Source organism: Euwallacea fornicatus, chromosome 10, assembly GCF_040115645.1.
Source record: "Euwallacea fornicatus isolate EFF26 chromosome 10, ASM4011564v1, whole genome shotgun sequence".
Classification (NCBI taxonomy): domain Eukaryota; kingdom Metazoa; phylum Arthropoda; class Insecta; order Coleoptera; family Curculionidae; genus Euwallacea; species Euwallacea fornicatus.
The window spans coordinates 293,817-314,920 of NC_089550.1; the positions used below are offsets into that span (position 1 = coordinate 293,817).

At 36.3% G+C, this 21,104-nt stretch overlaps 2 protein-coding genes and 1 long non-coding RNA gene across 8 annotated transcripts in view; 1 reads left to right on the forward strand and 2 right to left on the reverse strand.

Annotated features, from left to right (window-relative positions):
• kay (transcription factor kayak) overlaps positions 1-9,116 on the forward strand; it is a 51,196-nt gene extending 42,080 nt beyond the window's left edge. For all 3 annotated transcript variants that reach the window (XM_066286887.1, XM_066286888.1, XM_066286890.1), the window contains exons 2-6: positions 4,127-4,292; positions 4,345-4,540; positions 5,699-5,828; positions 6,289-6,546; positions 7,290-9,116. In XM_066286887.1, the coding sequence (XP_066142984.1) occupies positions 4,127-4,292; positions 4,345-4,540; positions 5,699-5,828; positions 6,289-6,546; positions 7,290-7,589 (1,050 nt within the window). In that variant the 3' untranslated portion in view covers positions 7,590-9,116. The remainder of the gene's footprint in view (positions 1-4,126; positions 4,293-4,344; positions 4,541-5,698; positions 5,829-6,288; positions 6,547-7,289) is intronic.
• Positions 9,117-9,303: 187 nt separating this feature from the next.
• LOC136341674 (uncharacterized) lies at positions 9,304-10,391 on the reverse strand. The gene is made up of 2 exons (XR_010732531.1): positions 10,320-10,391; positions 9,304-10,212 (listed from the first exon to the last, which is right to left on the reverse strand). It is a non-coding gene; the product is annotated as an uncharacterized lncRNA (long non-coding RNA).
• Positions 10,392-13,783: 3,392 nt separating this feature from the next.
• LOC136341549 (uncharacterized) lies at positions 13,784-21,083 on the reverse strand. 4 transcript variants are annotated; one of them, XM_066286667.1, is made up of 13 exons: positions 20,768-21,083; positions 20,243-20,404; positions 19,282-19,434; positions 18,890-19,051; positions 18,553-18,711; positions 18,051-18,179; positions 17,202-17,757; positions 16,968-17,141; positions 16,371-16,417; positions 16,184-16,303; positions 15,961-16,122; positions 15,734-15,895; positions 13,784-14,567 (listed from the first exon to the last, which is right to left on the reverse strand). In XM_066286667.1, the coding sequence occupies exons 1-13, from the start codon at positions 20,927-20,929 to the stop codon at positions 14,277-14,279; spliced, it is 2,439 nt and encodes an 812-aa protein (XP_066142764.1). In that variant the 5' UTR covers positions 20,930-21,083; the 3' UTR covers positions 13,784-14,276. The 4 variants fall into 4 exon arrangements, with proteins under 4 accessions (XP_066142764.1, XP_066142763.1, XP_066142766.1 ...); XM_066286666.1 differs by having other exon boundaries at positions 16,371-16,450; XM_066286669.1 differs by lacking the exon at positions 18,553-18,711 and having other exon boundaries at positions 16,371-16,450.
• Between the last annotated feature and the right edge of the window lie 21 nt (positions 21,084-21,104).

Genomic DNA, 21,104 nt, shown 5'->3' on the forward strand with positions numbered 1-21,104 from the left:
TAATCAGCAAACTGAATTTAAAGTAGCCACAACAACCTCTGGTATTTTTCCTTTCGTCAGTTATAGATATGTAAACACTGATAATTCATTAATTCATCAATTTGGACGCTGCTTAGCAACATTTTATTGTTATGGCACGCAGGAGCACGTCCTGGCCTAAGAGTCTCCAAAGGGACGTGACGAAGACATAAGAAATTAATGTGGAACCAACAGATAATCGGGCTACGAGAAAAGCAGTACTAACTTCTGTTACATGTTCTTGTGCAAAACTTATACTCGTTCATTTTATTATCCTTAAACTAACATTTTATCGAGAGATATCTTTACTACGCAATAGTTTTTCGTCCAAATCGAAAAACTGGAAGATGTCTTGACACCGAAAAACTACGAGATGTCCCGAGGAAGGTTCGGAAAACTGAAGCTGAAAGGGAAAAACTAATACCTTTTCTTTAAAATTGTCTTTTGGTGAATCCCAAATTTACATATGCGTAATTAATTTTTAATCAAATTGGATTGGTAAAGTTTTGAATCGATTCAGGGGGACAGGCCTGAATTCTCCTCATATATAATGAATAACGAAAGAAACGGTTAAAAGGTTGTGTAAACGTGAGAACAAATGACCATTTATTTTAAGTTCCTATCTCAAGATCATTGGAACGATTCTTGGGGCTGAGACTTGAAAAATAGCTATTCTTAACTAGAAAATGTCTAAACCTGAGGTAATTCGTCTGGACTTTCTACTAGCCCCGAAACCAAGGATCCTTTTTTCCTAAAGTAGACTTTTGCGACCTCCCTAATTCTCTTGGTATCGTACCGTAAAATTATGTTTCAAGGGATGGACATTACCTTTTGACAGGGCGTATTTGGCTAATTTCTCCAAAATTAACGAAATAAACACGTGAGTTTTCTACTGAATAATTTTTTGAAACCCCTGGGTTATAGAAGCTGCTTAATTATTTTAGATTAATATTGACTTTATAGATATTTCAAAGCCCTTTATAGAGCTAGAATTGTTTTTTTTATCTCAGTGTCAGGGCTGTAGTGAAGGACTTTGAATCACGTCTGGCACTCTACTTTCAGTTATAAATTGCTTTATGTCATTCAATCGCACGATACCCCCCTGACTTGTAAGTTGGGGGATTCCTTCCGACGAGTATGTAGATGACCTGAATCACTGGAAAAAATGGGAGATTTTCGTTGAAGGTTTTCAGATGCACAGAGATCACCACTTTACAAAACTTGTTATTGGACTGCTTAATATCGAACGTACTCCAGTGAAGGTTTTTTAAAACTTGGACTCAATGAGTAATTCAAGTGCTAATTGTGCAGATTATTGTCTAAACAACAGGAAAGTCTTCAAAACAATTGTTTAGGCTTTGAAAGGGGAACACACTCCCCTTTCATCCTTGAAAAATCTTCGAGAAATGCCCAACAGCATTGATTTTTATATTATTTTAAGGCCTCATTATAACACAAGTGATTTGGTATATTATAGTTTAAGATTGAAACGTGCGTTCGAAATTGGTCCTTTAGAGGCACGCAACAGTATTCAGGGTAGGGTGGGGCAAAGCCGACCGATGAGGTAAAGCCGACCTCCGTTTTTTTTCTGGGCAATGACAACCCTCAACCAATTCATTTTGTTTTATAGCGTAGAGCATTGAATGTTACCAACTTAGTTGTACCACAGATATCATTCGGCTTAGGTTGGATCTGTGAAATAAGCATAAGTTGTTTTTGACTTTTCTCCAATTTTATTTTAGAACAATATGTTCCGATCTTTTGGTATGCAAATTCAGTAATTGCGAAACAAAGGTGAGTGATTTATAGTCATCAGACATTCAATGATTCAATTATTTGGAACAGGACTTATTTTGGGTGGAAATTGTGCGAATATATTTTTTCGCACATGTTCGGAAAACAGTGTCACGGGGCAAACTAACCGTCAAATCGTGAGGTAAGGCCGACCGGTCTTTGTTTTCTGCCGATCGACAATAGAAAAATGCTGTTATATAAATTATTCCATGTCCACATGCACCATCACGTGGTCAAGTATCAAAATGGGGTCGCAAAAGAGGAAGAAGCTAATTCTTGAAGCTGAAAAAGCTGGTTGTAAGAAAAATAGCTAAAGTGGAAAAAGTGCAAAAAAGGCTGCTGAAAAGAAAATGCAACAAGCGTCAAAAGTAGTAACAGCAACATCGAGCCCACAACGAGCATCAGTCCGACAATCAACACATTTGAAAAATGTGCCAAACAGATATTCTTGTGATGAATGCGAATTGGAGGGTTTTGGTCAACCTAGATCTAGTGAATTATCATGTCGCTTGCATTTATTAAAGACTACTTTTTCACTTTTTTTTTGGACACACATCGTTGCGCAACGTACAAAAACTAGGCAATGAGTGACAGCATTTTTGCAACATAACATTTTCAGTTTGGTGCGAAAATATTTATTTTTCTATTGACAATCGCCAGATTAAAGTAATATCGACGTTAAATTAGTGGGAAAAAAGACCGTTTGGCTTTTCCCCACCATGTTTGAAACTCGTAATAACTAATTTTTCTTTAATCGGCCGAACCACCAAAACCTTGATAACGCACTCATCTATGGATGCAAATTTGTGCTTAGGTATGTAAGCTTCAAATTTATGCAGCCATAATTTGATAAAGTCCCATTTAAAAGATCCATCGTTGAAAATGCTTACTAGGTCGGCTTCGCCCCACCCCACCCTACTTTGTACTTAATTCAGTTTTAGGCCTCATAATATTCGCATTTACTGCTTTGTAGAATAAAAGGGAGGTTTCAAACTAAAACAAACGATAATTCACGAATCCTTTTCCTTCTCGGTTGCTTGTGAGTTTCTCCAGTTAATTTCTACCGACTTTTTGGTATTAAAATTCGGTACGTGTCATTCGCACACGTGTACACTCATCGAATTCAAAACCCAACTTACATATTATTAGAAGATGTGTTTCTATTGATCAGTGAAAATGATCTACCTGAGGGGACGTATTTTCCGTTTGACGCAGTTGCGAGCCTTAGCCAAATCAAAGGTTACTTCTACAATATACTTTAATGAACCCGTTCTAGTGCACCAAACGATAAACTGTCGTAGCAGATTAACGCCTCCGATTGAAATTTGGTGTAATCAAATTTGGCGGCACAGACTGAAACAACAAATTTTTCCGCTGTAGTTAAAGCACTTATTTTAACGTGTACCACTTGCTAAATTTAAAGAAAACAAATATAAAAGTTTACTATATACTGTAAACGTTGTTTCGCCAGTCGTCGCCCCCCCCCCCCTCCCCTCCTCTCCGACACACCGGTTTCACTAGATCACCTTTATTTATAGATGTTGGTACAGAACACAAGGATTATTGTTATTTTTCTTATTCCATTAACCTACCTATTCTTGAGATGCTGTATTGTCTCTATTGAGGTTCGAGGTTACGCAAAGGATACACAACTGAATCAGTGGTTAGATGCAAATCGAAAATAACCATTTTTCTAGGAAGGAAATGCAAAGTTTATGTGATGTAAACTGACAAATTATATCACACCCTATTAAGTCATATTGCAATTTATGAGGATTAGTTTGCAATTAACCGACAACCAAAGGAAGGTGCCTCTTTTATTTGATCTCGATGCGGCCGATTGATTTGGACGGCGGTTTTGCTATTTAAATTCGAAGGAGTGGTATAGGAAAAAAAGAGTAAAATGAAACATCACTTATAAAATAAATTCTTGCCGCTATTACGTGTGTGGCAATGACGTACCCTGTTTGTGTCCTCCTTTCTGCAACGAATATGATCGTTACGAATAAATTTTGACCAAGGAGGAAATTCCCTGATACGTTGTTGGCTAGAATTTAAATACGAGATAAACGTCTTTTCCGCAGAACTTTTCCTAACTGGCTCCTTCGTTAGATACTGAAAGGTCATTTGCGTTTAACCAAACAAAATTCCCCAGACAGTGCTACCCATTTAAGACATCAACATAAATATTATAATGCTGCGGTTTTAAGCACCTAAGTCAATAAAACCATTGTTTCGGTCTAAAAAAATATCATCAATTTATTTTGCGCATTTTCTAATATTGAAGTACCAATAAATTTCTTTATTTTTGCAGTTCATAGCCCTTGAAGGTTTAAATTCAGGAGTACCGACCCGAACCACGCCTACGCTTACCCCAACCACTCTCAGGAATATCGAGCAGACTTTTATCGAATTGCAATCCAAGCCAGAGACGCACGAAAACGAGGCCGGGTTCGTGCCTCCACTCGTACATTCAATCGGTGAGTTCGACCAAATTAGCAAAAAAATCATTTATCGCCATTTTTTTTGCAGGAAATAACCAGTACGTTTCAGCATCCGACGCCACGGATCTCTACGTGAACCCCCCCTCCAAATCGCCTTCGATTTGGCAGAGCAGTCTTTCTCAGTCGAGTTCGGACTCAAATACAAGGTCCACACCTCCTTTATCCCAGAAAACGAATTTTAACAATACACCTCAGGGAACCACGAGACGGAATATGGGTGGAAGGTAAGTCGGCGGAGAAAGAAAAAATTAAAATTCCTAAGAGCGTATTGCGCGTTCGGTTCATATGTTAATTGAAAATTAATAATAAAATATAATGAATTTTACTTCGGGATAAGTATAATCTCAAAGGGCACCTTATGTCTATTCGTCAAACGTGCGGAAAAAGTAGTTTTCCAAATTTTTCCGAATCTTGCGAAGTCTGGAAAGTCTCAGTTATTGTCTTTTTTCGTAGACATTATTTAGGTTCTTAGTCAAATCCCTTTTCTCACTATCTTTTTGGATGTCGTGCATCAGACCCTGGGTTTCTTTTCAATTATCAGCTAGAAAAAGAAGTTTTTCTTGAAAATATCACTTTTGAAATGTTCGTATAGAACACCTAATTTGTCCCAAGACTGAATCCGGACATCATTTTGATTGCCATATGGATAAAAATAGTTGTTTTAAAACTATAGTTTACCAGAGAATTGACCAGAAAAAAGACAAAACTTGACGTCTCTTCATGGTATAAAATTTAAAAAATCATCTCAGGAGATACCGGAAATAGAGAAATTACTTATAAACTACTCCATAGATGGGCGTAAATTGTGGGTGGTCGACAACTTTAGGCCGAAATAGTGAGAAAAAAATAGTCGGATATTAGATAGCGCCAGTTTCGGAAATTAGAAGAAATTCCATCCGTAGAGTATCCACCTCTGTACTAAAATGCTCGAGCATGACTTTTGATTCTCCAACCAAATTTGGTAAATATCTTAAATTTAAAAACCATACTCGCTTTCATCCGCACCAATGTGTACCATGGTATTCCTTCCATTAAAACGTCACAAGCATGACAAGTTTTGACACTTTCAAGTACTTCAAGGTTCCACTACCTTCATTTTCACGATTTTGCCTCTACAATAAAAGTGTCTCAAAGATAATTCTTACAATTTTCAGTTCTCAAGTGTGATATCAAGTTTCGGTATATCAGTAGATTAAACTGAAATACAACAACTAAAAACTTCCTGCTATTTTTTCTAAAGCCGGGTTCCCACGCCACTTTTTAGCTCATTCTGTACAGAAAGGAGCTTAGGCGCACTGAAAAAGTGAAAATATCATTTTTCAATGTAACGTTTATATTGTCTGTTCAGTTTTTTAGTTTGATTTTATTACTGTTTTTTGTAGAAAACCTATAAAAGATCATAGCATCTCCCCAGAAGAAGAGGAAAGACGACGAATACGAAGAGAACGAAACAAAGCAGCAGCCGCAAGATGTAGAAAAAGAAGAGTGGATCACACTAACTGCCTAGTAAAGGTAAATTTCTTATTTTCAATCATTTAGCATATACGTATGATAGTAAATATCCGTAGAAATAGGGTGGTATTCATAAAACAGGAATGAAGTGTATAGTTCCGTTTAGTATACCGGTTTCACCAGACTTGAGTATTATTTTAATAAGAAATTCCGTTGGTACCGCTCTTTAACGAGACGTTGTTTGGGCCATGTTTTCAATCAAAATTTAAAATATTTCCCACGACTTTTCCACTTAAAAATAGTGCTAAATTGAAGTGTTAAGGCAATTGTTTAGACACTAAAGTGTCTTACAATCCACAAATAATTAACCAACTTACGCAGGCTGCAGGTTTTCATTCAAACGCATTTTTTTAATTACTCGCATTCGGGTATCTTTTTTTGACCCTCTTTTGTCGGTTTTGTTGTTACTAATGTGATTTTTACTTTGTCGGGAAAGTATTTAATCAAAAACATCTTTTAGGAGGTAGATGAACTTGAACAAAAACGACAGAAGCTCATCGACGAACAGGTGCAATTGAAGCAAGTGAAGGAACATTTGGAGTATTTGTTGGAAGCTCATAAAAATTCTCCCGAATGTCGCAGGCCCACGTGCAGTCCTCCGGACGTTAAACCATTCGATCACATGTACTATAATAAATCATCCGACGCCAGAGTCAAAACGGAGATGGCGGAACCTCTGGACCATGATGATGTTTTTCTGTTACCTTCCCCCAAAAAGGTAAACTTCTAATTTGTTTTTGTTTAGATTAATATATTTTTATTTATCTATGAATTGAAAACATGAACTATTTAACAAGTTCTTTTCTCGGGTTCTAGATATAATATTTTCCTACAAGCACATGTGTTTTGACTTTGTTTTCTTCTGTAACTTCAATTAAAAGCGAAACCCATTTGCAAGTTTACAATACACAAGTTTCATAATGAACTGCGCATTTATTCTATACATATAGATATCATGGTGCGATAATATCTCTATACGCATACGTGTCGTGAAAGGTGTATTGCACTTATGTATGACAAGTTCTAAGAACTGAATTTCTCCACCCTACTTTATCCTCAAAGTTTGCAATATGGCCACACTAACTCCCAGGACATCGAATTTGATGCTACTAGGAATGCCTAAAGCCCATTATCCGCTGTGTTTTTCACTGTCGCTCTCCGTACAAACACAATAAACTTGCATTATTATTTACGTACTTAATTGGGGTAGAAACAGTCTAAAAGAACTAACTTGGGAATAAGCCATTTAATACTTTTATAAATACGACGATATCCACATTCTTCACGATTGTGTTGAAATATTTCTTTACTCTTTTGTCTTGTTTTTCGATATTATGAACATTTGTGTTTAATAATAATCGCTAGATATAATAAATTTTAATGACTCAATGATTAATAGGCATTGAGAAAAATATAAAAATTGGTCGAAAGCAATTTATACGTGATGAATTTTTGTTGCAGGCACCGATGCTTAGTCAGACAATCGCTTTCAACCCCAAACCATCCAGACCCAACACTCTCAATGTAGCAGTGACCCAAGCGGCAACTACGAGAGTCAACGAAGTGGGGATCCCCATCACTACTCCCTCCCACGGTCTTATCTTTAACTTTGAGTCTCTTATGGGAGGAGGAACCGGTTTAACCCCTGTTAACACTCCTCTGATCCCCTCTTGCAGCTCGCAACAGCGCTACATACCAATCAGCGTTGCTGATATGACTTCACCGGATTCTCAAGTACCACCGAAACTTGTTAGTTTATAATAGAGGGGAAAGTTGTCAGAGGGTCGGGTATTCTTGAAGAATCTTGCTTTCAGAGATTTTTGTCAAACGTTTGGTTGATCTCATCCGATACGGTCTCTTTGAAATGTTCTTAAGAATACTCTGCCCCTTTGTCCTATTTGATGCCAATTATAGTTGTTTGTTGTTGAGAATAATACTATAGCTCAGTTTTTTTGATACAGTATACCAGTTTTTTGACAAGTTTTGCTAAGCGTTTGTATTGTTAAGCTGCGTTTTCTAATGTACCTACGAGTTAAGTACTTTTCGCTGTGACAGATGATTGACGCATTATCCGCAGTAATAATCCTATGGTGCTAAAGCAGTGATTTTCATATTGACATGTCGGGTTCTGTCTTAGCACCACAGAATCATTTTATGTATAGCAAAGTGGCTGTGTTACTTAGCAATTGTAACCTTAAACAGAAAATAGACAATCAGTAATTTGGGCAGGATTGTTGGAAACTCTTGTCAAAATTCTTCCCAAATCCCGGTCTTCTATCTGTCACCGGATCAAACCAAAAAACTTAACTAGTAAAAACAAACCATTCGAAGTGTCATTTTAGCGTTAACGTTTTAAAGTATTTATTACTATTTGATAATAATGATTATTAGTAGAGATAGTTTTGTATTTAATGCTATGAATAACAATTGAGAAACAAAGTAATTTACCGCAACTAGAACAATTGTTGGAGGCTCTACATTTGAAATCCATTATATAACGGCCTTTCAACCTTATCTAGTCTACTTTTTCGCGTCGATAAATGATTGTTGCAATAAAGTAATATTTCCGAGGCAGCGGCGTGGCGTCCAAAAACTACGTATACTTCTTTACATTGTCACATTAAGCTTACGTCGGCTACGCCACTGTCTGACGGTATGTTAGTAAATAAGTGCTCAAATAAATAATCGCTATTTTTGCTACTGCTGCGCGTTCCCATAATTTTGTTTGCGAAACCGAGAAAATGCCTTTTTCGATAGCCATAAATGCATATTTTCACTCAAATTCTTAAAACGAATGGGAAGAACTTATTCCATCCAGTGTTTTTTATAACTTAGTTTGTAAGATTTAACAAGTAATGGAAATTTTCAGGAAAAAAATCTTTGTGAATGAGTCGATCAAGGTGAACTTGGTCAACTTTATTTTTAGAGTATGGAAAATGCAATGTTGTTTATGTAAATTTAGGCGGCATTTTGCCATTCAAAACCTGATTGAAATTGTATTTTTTTTAAAACAATTATTGGATAAGCAAGACGGTCGAATTTCTCAATTCTGTACATTTTCCACACTGTATTTTTGAAAGCGAATATGTGTTACTAAATATAAGAATATGATATATTTAATATATTTCAGAAAAAGTACTTTATATTGAAAATATAGCAATATTTTGAGGTTACAATATTTGTAATCCGACAGTTTTTATAGAGTTATTTGTAGATTCATCAAACTTTTGTATTTATTTTATGCAATGCTAATATTAAGAAGAAATAAATTTATCTTTTCTGAAATTAGGTTTTTTGCGTTTTATTTATATTTTCAAAGGACTTAAAAATCATCAAGTGGTAAATAATATGTATGAATTTGACTTCGTGCATGTTTCCTTTATGTCCTTGATTAGGTATGTATATGTTTAGATATTCACCACCTTTGAAAATAGTCTAATTTTGACAAAGTGAAGGTTTCCTAATTAATGACTGGTGATGAGGATACGAGTTTTATTTCGTAACTTGGTTTAAAATTGGAACTAATAGTAATAGTAATATTCATTTATTTATCTACATTTTGTTAAATGCTTCGAATCGTAGTAATTTGGAGGTAACATGTCTCATAAATACACAACTACATGGATATACCACCAGTAATATTAAAAATAAACATAGTAATTTACTGAAGGTTTCACTATTTCACATCTGTCATAATTTTTTTATTTTTTACGAGACGGCAAAGTAGCAAATTGATTGTCGCAGCAAAATTCATAGTTAAATCTAAGAAAATGCTATGAATTGAGCTTGGACAGTAAATATACATTTTAGCCAAGTAAAACCAATTTGTTCTCGAATTGGTACTACTGGGTATAAAAAGTGATTGAGTGAAAAACAGACAAAGGCACAAAAGAGATTGTAGCATTAGTAAAAATCGTGTTTTTTTCGTCAACCTTGTAATAAATTTTTATGTTACACGTATGAACATCACCACTTTTTTGGAAAATATATAGGGCACTGCTACACTATAGAACCAATTATCCCCAATAAGGATTGCTCTCTGTAAACTAAAGTTTACATACATGAAAGTTTCATTAAATCAGTATAACTGTAACAGGCTGGTAAAGACGAATTTTGCTAGTCATCTAAGTGTTACGTTTTAAAGATATTTATAATAGATTAGCCAATACTTCCCTGTTCGTCATAGTATGCATATACGTAATACCTCAGTTTTAGTAGTTAGTAAAAGGTATAAAATCATCTTGGTTGAATTGTCGCTTTGACGAGCAGTTCGTTCACCGAGTTTCTTCATATTTGCAACCTGATTGAGATCATTATTATTTAGTAGTGAAATAAATTACTTTGAAAGTTGTTTCTGAGCTTGCTATTCCGTCATCTATGGCAACTGGAAAAAAAGCAGTTATTTGTTATCTAGGAGGAAAGTAGTCAATTTTCGGCCGCAGAAATATTTATAATCCAGTTTATATAATAATTTTAAACTATTTTACTTACTTCGAAGTTATAAACAATTTTAATAACAAGAATTTCCCGGCTGAAATCAAAGCAAATATTTTTGAGGTTATGTTGACAGAAACGAAAGCAACATCTGACATATCATCTGATATTATCATCCTATCTCCCTCTGAGTTGAATGACATGGGAACTCCAGACGAGGACGAATATATGATCTGGTGCGTTGGCTCCAAGAACCAATCCGATGTTACGTAATTTGATGTCCTCGTCTGGCTTTCATTGCGATGTTTCCGTACCCTTTCTTACGGTGGTTCATTAACCTGCCTATCTTCTGGGCTATCTCTTTATTAAGCGTCCAGAGCATCCCTTTAAAAGTTCTGAAACACATGACAGCGGAATGTGTGGAATGCGAGTAAAACTAGGTCACGGTGGCGCCACGTTCCTTGACTTTCAACTGGCGCTTGCGGGTGAATATCTTCAAGGTCGATGAGGTCGATTTTTGAATTCGTTCTTGGCAGTGCTATTTTTTTTGTATTAAAGGAACGCCATCATTTATGCATTGTATATTTTTGTTATTGTTAGAAGTTCATGAGGAAGAGTAATGATGATGAATTAGATTTGATTCAGTGATTTTATACAGGGTGTCCCAGAAATAAGTGCCATAATTTGAATCAATAATAGAACTCGTAAAAAAAAATTTTTTTCAGGTACATTTTCTGAATAAAGGGTATAGTTTTCCAGTTTAATTCATTAAAAGATTTATTACAATTCCGTTACCCGCCTATGGCATCTAAAATTGCTTATGCTATTTCGGATCCTTCGCATAGATATCTACCAAATTTTTTGCCTGCTTTCTGATGTGCGAATAATCAATAAACACGTACAATTATACAGGAAGAGCTATTGGGGTTTTATGTTATTTACTGTTAAAATAATTAAAATTTTTCACTTACTTACAAAAGAGGTTACATTAAATGTTCAAAATGTCTTCCATTATTGCTGAAAATTAAGAGTATATTTAGTGGAAATTGGGATTAACAAAACAAGAATGCACTAACCGACTTTACTTATAAATGGCAGAAACACTACTGCACTACGATCATCGTGAAAGATTACAAAAAATGTTTACCTTTTTATATACACCTGAATCAGCCTGGGGCGTACACAATGTGAGTCAACCCATGCCGAAATTATTGTTTATCTATTACTACTTAGATTCAGATTTTGCACATAGATTTGTAACTTAACAACTCCAACAATTATTCTCAAAGCATAATTGCATTCGGCGTTGAAAAATTTCTTCTACCCTCAGTAACGTTTCCCTATCGATTCGAATCATTCTGACGGCATTTTCAACGCGTCCTCGTAGTTTCTCATTTGTATCAATTTTAGTAAAATACACTATCTGTTTCATATGGTCCCATGAATAAAAATCGCAGGGTTTTAAATCTGGAGATCGAACGGGCCACGCAACAGAACCATTTCGTCCGATCCACCACCTAATGGGAAAGTGCTCATTTACCCGTTCTCGTATAATTCGGGCGTTATGGCAAGGAGCACTGTCGTGAAAATACCACATTTTTCCACCAATTTCCAGCGAAACATTTTCTAATAAATGATTTAGCTCGTTATTTAAAAACTGCAAATAACTTCTACCATCTAATCGATCTGGTAAAAGGTAAGGGCCGATGTGCCGATCATTTATTATTCCAGCCCATACCTTTATTGAAAATCTCTCTTGAAAATTGCAAGGCCTTATACCATGGGTATTTTCATCTGTCCAAGTGTGAGTGTTGTGCATATTAAATACTGCTTACCTGGTGAATCCCGCTTCATCGGTGGCTAATACATAGCTAAGAAAGTTCGGAACCCGTTTTAGTTTTCTTAAAACCCAGTTGCAGAAAGCTGTCGATGATGAAAGCTTGCGGTTGTAAACACTGGACTTTTTGTACATTGTATGAGCATAATTGTTGTCGTTTTAAAGTCCTCCAAACTGAACTTTTTGACACATTGTGCCCTATTGCCAGTCTACGAGTGCTACTCCCAGGATTAATTCCAACACCTTCTAAAATTTCACTTCCAACATTTGCAAAACGAGTAGGTCCTTGTCCGCCCCGGTCTTGGTATGCACCTGCAGAAGTTCCACTATTTCGAAGTCCTCGAATAACACGAACAAACGTGCGCCTATGGGGTGTAGGACGATCCGGGAAACTATGTGTGTAAATCCTACGAGCCCGATTAGAATTTCCACGAGATTTCCCATAAGCTAGCAGTGTATTCATTATTCGTAAAACGCGGAATTTCACACGAAAATTTCTCAATACTTTCAAACGCTAACACCGTAACAGAAACGACACGTCTCAATCGTAAACAATGCAAGACCTGCGGTGCATCGACCTTGACTCACGGTTACTAAAAAAACTTTATGATAAAAAAAACATCAACAAAATATCCAGTGTGTATTTGGATTTTTTTAAAATCCATAAGCGGTGCCACAAAGTGTTTTTAATAGGTAAAAATACTGGAAGTAAGTGTGACTATAAAAAAACTTATTTGACAAAAGTTGTTACTATTGATGAGTTCTGTTACTTGTTGAAATTATGACACTTATTTCTGGGACACTCTGTATAAATTAAAAATAATATCTTTTATATGATTTCTTGTTTAAATGGTTACGTGTTTTACAAAACGCAAAAAGTAAATTTAGAATAGCCGAGTCGAAGACGAGTATGAATTATAAACCCAGGTGGGGCAATAAATTGAAGGATATGGAGAAAAAGCAAAGATTGTCACATTTTGGTAGTTTTCAGACCATTGGCGGCGTGTTATAGAGGACAATCGAATTAACTCACACGCAAGTTGTTGGCAGAAAAAAGGAGGAATGTCTAGAGTTACTACTCCAAATGAGAATGAGAAATGGAGTACTGCAATCTTTCTGGACGGTTAAGCTATTAGAATTATTAGAAAAATTCGAATAAACCATTCGATGACGGCGCGTTCTACAAGAACGTTATCATCTTCGGATTCTACGGGGAGTAACTTGAGATATGGCTGTTTTAGTCTCTCATATCAATAAACTCCTTCCAAGAGAAACTGCCTTGTCCAGTCCTTGATGATTAACTCTGCACCTACCTATCACAGTACGCGTCAGATATGGTAAATAAAAATCAACTTTTACGTTCTTGTTTTAAATATGTTAAAACTATATTCAAATGATTAAAAAATAAAATTACAAAAGATCATTTTTTAGAAGAAATAACTGTAGTTAGTCAAAATTTATCTCCCACCTTTTCTTATTTAATTCGCATTTCTCATAAACTTTCTAGCGCTACCTAGTAAAAGCAATAAGTTATTAATACTCACCTTCTTATTGATAAAGATATAAACTTCGTTCAGCATTAAATACCTCCTAAACTATTTACAGTAGAAAAGTATTAAATACTGTTCTTCATAGAATTTTTTGCATCAAATACGTTAATATTCTTAAATAAACTGCAAATAGATTCTCTTTGAAGTTTTACTCAACTCTGCCTGTTTAACAAACTCTGGTTATTATTAATAAAAAAAGTTACTACTCACATAACGATAAAGATAATTGCTACTCTGCACAGGGCTATTCTAGAACAAGAACGTACATAAAGAGTGCACACGAAAACTGCCATATATATTTTTAAATCATAAGAAAATATACACGGTGATTCCGAAAACGTATAATATGCCTAAATGCTTTGCGGATGGAGTCCTAATTTTGAGTAGGTGTCCGTATGTATGTATAGGGCATAGATACGTTTGCAAACCACTTCGTGCATTCTTATATTAAACGTTTTGCCCTAATTCTAGTGCTAAAGGGATTATTGACTGATTAAACACGTTTGGCACAGATTGTGTATGCAAACACGTTTTAATAGAAATTAGGTTCGAAAAAGGTGCGGAGAACATTAAACACATTATTCTGTTGAAATCGTATTGTACCTGATTCCTCGAATTCTCACGTGATTAAAAAAATAGTTTGGCCACATGCAAATTTTTTACGTCAATATATTTGATGACAACCTCATATTTCTTCATAATTGCATATTTAATGTTAGTGTCCACAACTTTCTCCACAAACTTTTCAAGCTGCTTTTGGTCGTATCTTTCAAAATTAATAGGGACTTCGGTCGAATTGCAAACTCGCTTGTAGGCCAGATGCAGGACAGACGCCACTAGGAAGTGACTGTCGACCAGCGAGTAGGTTTCGAATAGTGCGGCACATTCCAGGGCAAATTTTGCGCAGTTGAGTAGACGCTGAAAAACGTATGTGGTTCAAATCACGTGACTTCTTACGCACGTCACAGGCTTCATGTCGGCAGCGATGTCACATTTGTTTGTTAATTGATGGCCGCAATTCGTCAGGTATTAGTGCTTATGTACTTATATGTACTTGGCGATTATACCAACCGTAATAACGACAACACCAAAAATAAATAAACAAGAGCGCCATGTTAGTTCTCAAAATAGCAAACTTTTATCGCGAAAAATTGAATCGAAACGTCAACGAAGTAAGCGGCAACTGCGCAAAAAATAGGGATCTGTCCAGACGTTCGAATATATCTTCATTCTTTTTTAAAGTATCGAATTTCTATGGTTTTTTATTTTATGTAAGGGGACTAACTGCCACATTTCCCGACATGAATAAAAAGTTACGTGATTTAAACCATACATATTTGCTTTAAGTAAAGTCCTTCAAAAACACCTAGAAGGCAGTAAATACACTAACTACACACATGTACAGGGCGTAACATATAATCATGAAAATATTTCAAGGAGCGAGAGTACTTTGCAAAATAATAACAAGACATTCTAATGGACCCACGGTCAAGCACGCATCGTTTTCGAAAAATAGGGTGAACGCAGAGTATTTGAGGATTGATTAATCGAATTAAATTAAAAATTTGGATTTATCCTGAACACACCGCTTTGTTCCAGTTCAAGCCACTTGGAAGTTCGTATCGAAACATGTCTGAACTGCCACATTACGGGCGGCAACATTTCGAAAACGGTTGAGACATGGTATGCCACGGGTAATATTACTAAAATTCCATGACGCATCGAAAAATGCTACAGCATAGGGGCTGTATCATTCAAAAATGTGGTAACGAGCCACAACAGTTATGGCTTGCTGTACCGCTTGAAAACGTTTTTAGTCTGCGCTCAGTCCATCTGTTCCGTGGTCAGTCTTACGTCTAGACCTTTGAAATTCTTGTTAGGAAATTAGCTCTGTGGCACACAAACGTGGTCAAGGCTATATTAAAGTTGGGATGAATGCGGAAGAATTGATCTTGCCGAATATTCATTGAAATTAGTTAAGCCCCCTGTGGGACATAAAATTTTTAGATTTACTTAAAAAACGTCTCCCGTTTCTCGCGGGCGGAAGTTTATTAGAACCAATATAAAATAAACAGAATACGTACGTTGTTTTCCTCCAAGTTAAATGATTTCATGTAGAAGTGCAGAATATCAAGCGGGTCGGACATATTCAGGCAAAATTGGGCGGCTTTCACAATATTCTTCTCCATCGATAAGATTTCTTGTTTGGAATATTTGCTGTCGCAGAGGGAAAAGATTTTAGACGCCTGTAATAAAAGCAAAATTGCTCTCACGACGAAACACATACTTTTACCAAACGTAATCACACTACCTTAAGTTTTCCACTGTCTGTCAGGTATTTATCACAAATCCACAATGCCACAATGGCAGTCAAATTATACACTCTGCATCTAAGTTTCAAACTAACTATTGAATAATCGAAGAGCCTTACTGCCATAAAATATGTGCTTTCGTGCCTGATATTTATAAATTGCTGGAAAAAGGAAATTATACTCTGCCACTAGTATGATTTATCATATTTAGGTTTTACTTACTGTTACCTGACTCAACCAATTTATAGTGCTGGTGCGTTCCCTCTTATCAATATACATTTCTACCCATTCGTACTTCAGCATAAATAATTTTCTATTTAGTAGACTGTAGGAAATCAAATCCTGTAATGAAGGATGCTTTTTACGGTAGAGTAACGTAAAAGATCAAATTGGGAAACTCGTAACTTACCTCTCCATATTCCGGACAGTACCAAAATGGGTTTGCAACAGAGGTTTCTGAAACGAAATGGAATTTCGTGTAGTCACTTTCTGGGGAAAAAAAAATTAACATTTACGCAAAAGCTCCGTTTACGGGTGAAATCAGTGACATCAATATAAGAAATTTGCACTCACAAAGCTCGTGATTAGCTGTGGAATCTAATTCTAAAACGAAACATGGGAAGCTCATTTGAAAAAACTCACTAAAATTTCAGATTTTTTTTGAAACCCACTAACGTATGTTCCATCCTGTATTTGAAGAAATCAATATTCGAAAATTGCACCGTACCCATTACTAGGCCATTGTTAAGTTTTTATAATTTTTTTTTTCATTCCAAATATATTTCGAGTTTTCTCGTGGATTCTCTTTTCCTCCCTAGAGACTTTTACGCGTAGCCAAGCGTGAGCCCAGAAAACAGAGTGTTATTTTTCTGGTACTCTGTAAGTTAGCCAAGCCATTTACAAAGTTTTCTCTGTTAGTATCACAAACTAAGGAACTTTCATATTTGATTCAGTATGTCAATTAATGATTCAGGTAACCAGTGACTAACATTAGGAAACCATTTACTTTGACTCTTTCTCCTCTTTAAAGTATTCTTTACAGCTGGTACTTTACAAGCGCCAATTTGAGGTCCATCGGTAGACCTTGCAATTGGTATGCTCCTTTGGGGAAGAGCTGGCATTTCCAAAGGGCTATGCATTGGCTTGGTTTTGGCCTCTGGACAGTGCCCCCTATCCAAATCTGAAAAAGAGATTCCAAACTTTACAACATCGAAAACTCATTAATTAGCTGAGTACTCACTAGAAAAGAATTCAGCCCCGTTTATGAACGACACGTCTTTTTCGGCCACAGTAGAGGTGTCTCTTGTAACCCTAACGAAACCCTTTTCAATGCCGGCGTACAACTCTTCACCCGAGGAATTCACGTGGACGTTTAAATTCTTTGGCTCAGTGGCCATTAAATACTGATTTACTTTTTTTATCTCAACTCTTTTGGGAGAGCCAAAAGGTTCCAGGAATAGTTCCTCACGCTTAGAGGGAGAGAGAGTATTGCAAGTTTCATGACAGAGAGTTAAGAATTGCAGGCTGGGCAAAGTTTTGGCTTGATCTATGGGGCTGGGGACCACTGCAGAAGCTTGTTTTTGAAAATTTTCGGAGTAGTCTGAGGAATAGCCAGAGGAGTTGTTTCTGGTCTTATCGTTGTTTATGTAGCTTATAGAACTTTGTTCACTATTAATGGATCTTTTAAAATTGATATTGGCGTCGTAGACATACGTATTAATATCCGAAGATTTTCTTGCTCTAGTTGCAGGGAAATTGCTGACGGCTGTTTTAGTTTCTGCATGTTTCGGAAGCAGCTGTAATAGGCGAAATATTATTTGGTTTGGTAATTGCGATGGATGTGATGAGAAACAGGGCGGAACATCCCATAAAACGTCTAAGACTTGGCCAAATCTTTAATTCGATGCCCCAAATGTTGTTTCCTAAAGTCATTTCCAACGTTGTTCGAATAGTTTCGGGTAGTTTGTGTGCTCTGGTTTGAAAAGTCACCATTTGAAGCATTAAATAAACATTTGGTCCATTCTTCAGATTCTTTCGATGGAATGACCCGTTGTGGATCTTAAATTGTTAATAGGAATTGTGTACTTACGAACACATCGTCTATTTCTGTGTCATTTCTGGACCTGCCAGAATTGGGCATAGAGAAAGTTGCAGCATCAGCTTCTTTGGTTAGAATGTGGGTTTTGGCTTGATAGCATGAAGTGGATTTAGATCTTACCTGGAAAATATTACATTGCATTAAACGCCCTACTCATTATTACGTTATTCTGGCAGCATCCCACAATGTAACATAAACCATTTTACACTTTATTGTCATTATTATTTGTAATTATTTTTTTCTTGCTCTCCTATGCAATGAAGCAAAAAAATGGAAATTGCTCTTTTGGGGCTATGGCATGAAAATGATTTCTCCCAAGTTTCAGTTTTCTAATACCGTCATCAGTTTCCTTTTGATGTGAATTGGCTCTTTTTTACGTGTTTTGACAGCTATTGACAACTAGGAAAAAGCCATAAATAATCGACAATTGGCGAGTTGCCAGCTTTCGATTCTGCCGTTAATCGATAACTCTACAGAATTCAAATTAAAATACCTTTAAGCTGCGGGTAGTGGGTTTAGTTTGAGATGAATTGAGGTTGTCTATTCTGGTTGATTCAGCTGCAGGTGGTTGCATAGGATGCAATGGAGAATGAACACTTAACGCGTTTTTTGATTTAAGGATAGGTTGTTGTTTCCGGGATAGTGATAAAATCTGAAACAAGGAGAGGAGAAATAAAATCCTAAGAGAGGTAATGTTGAAACGAAAGAAGAGGTACTATGTATGTTCAATTTTGAAATTTTGCGTTAATTTCAACTAGGTCCAAGGTGCGGATTTAAAAAAAAGTAGATAATTTTGAAAAATATTATTCTCGAACACTGAAGGAACTTACCGTGATTTTTGGTGGTAATTGTATGACAGGAGGTTTCGATGCAGGTTTCGAGCTTTTCTGGTCGGATTCTGAGCTTCGCTGTTTTGTCAAATGAGAGGATACTGGAGGAAAAACAAATCTAGTGGGGCCCGAAGAAAACTTCTTTGTGCTACGCCTACATTCCTATAACCAAATTTGATGCTATTTTAGCAGGGTACATATCGCCACATATCGAAAACAATAATATTAACGCACACGCGCTCGGGGGAAAATTATTATACGTAACACATGCGAAAGTGCCATTACCGCACTCGATGTTTGAATAGAACGACGCGCAGCAAGTGCGCTCAACTGCAAGCAATGTGCGGTAAAGTGTCGCTTTCCACACTTGTTTCGTAAATGCCTACTCTTACCGTAGATTTGGGTGTTAACTTATACACTGTCAGCCGCGATGTAGGTTTCACGATCTTACAGCCGACTTCTGAGTTGTGAACTGTTCTGAACCGAGAGGACGACCGAGGAGAACCATATCTGGTAGGACCAGGGTACGATAGTTTTCTGCACAGCTTTAAATTCTGTGTGAGTAAAAATGTAGCGCAATGTCACATATTGAAAAACGCGACGCGCAGCGGAATATCGTGTAATGTGTGTGTTGACTGTAAGGAGTGCGTCGATGCGCGTCGTGTTTCGTGAGGCGCAAGGGCAATCATGGTACTTTACACTCAAATATTATCTAATATTTTTTATGACGAGGACATAAATTTTACAACTATTTAACGCTTTTCATCTCCGAGATGTTCATGAATTCGTCAAACTCCCCGACAAAATGTTAAATTAAACTGTTAGATCCGTCGACAGAACAGAAATACTTTCCACCTTGGTATGAAGTATATTATTTCAACATTGGAGAACAGAAGAATGAAAAGGTAATTCAAGAGATCTGAAACTTTGCATCAGGCATTTCATAATAAATTCTCGGAAATTATAGGTATTTCAAGAGGTTATATTAGTATTTGAACTAATTTGCAGTAGGAAATGAAAATTTAAGCCAGTCGGGGTTGTCAGGAGTAATTTGTTATTTGAGATCGCATTTGTATTTCGGTTCAGTGAATTCGTTTGAGTATATTACTACATAACCAGAAATTAATAGCTCCGGGAAGATGTAGAAATTTGAGTTTTACGAGGACATCAATTAAACTTTAAATAATAATTCCGAATCCATACGAAGAAGGTTCCAGCAACATCCGAAAAATTAAAAGTGTTATGTGGAGAGAATCTACTGGAGACCGTTTGTTGATGAGATTTAACTCTATAGAAGAGTCGGCCTTTCGGTAAATTTAAAAATCTCAAATGTGAGAAAAAATCTATTCTTACCATAGATTTAGGTGTTGACCTCAACTCCGGCAGTTGCGACGTCGGTTTGACGAACTTCTGGGTTACTTCTGACTTGTGAACTGTTCTGGGCTGAGAGGATGATTGAGGAGAAACGTATCTGCTGAAACCAGGGCACGACAGTTTTCTGCATAGCTTTGGATGCTGTGTGTATCAAAATGTAGTGGAATTTAAAAGAATCGTATAAAAAAAATTAATACGTACATAAAAACTAATTTATAAAGCGTCCCATTATGACCAAATTAAATGTTAAACAATTCCTTCCAAAATCGATATACAGTTCACCCTGTGGGAAAGTGAGTAATGTGTCGGATGGCAATTTGATTTGTTAATTTTGACCTAAATTTTCTTTGACTAGTGCCGTCAGTTTCTTGTGAGATGGTAACAATTTAATTTTACTTATACCCCGCAAAAGCAGAGAAAATTTATCAGCTGCTAAATCCTAAGAGCAAGTTGGCGAAAGCGTCTTAATAATTAAAAATTAACCTTTTTATCACGGTTACTTACCATTTGTTCTTTTCCCTTCTTATCATCCGGATCTTTGCAATGTAGAGCTTCGCATTGTATATTGGCCAAGGCAGGACGATCAAATTTTCTAACATATTTTTGACTATCGACACCGGGACAGAAGCAAACGTGCTTTGTCCTAATTTCGCATTCGCGTGACATTATTGCAGAGAGTTAAACAGTTTTTTGAATCGATTTAACATTGATCGAACGAGAAAAATGAGAGTTTCGAGCAAGAAGTCTTTGAATGATATTATAAATTTCACTATACAACCTTGGCACCTATTGACTATTTTTCGCACACTGCAAAGGAACAGAAACAGAGAAAGTATCTGGT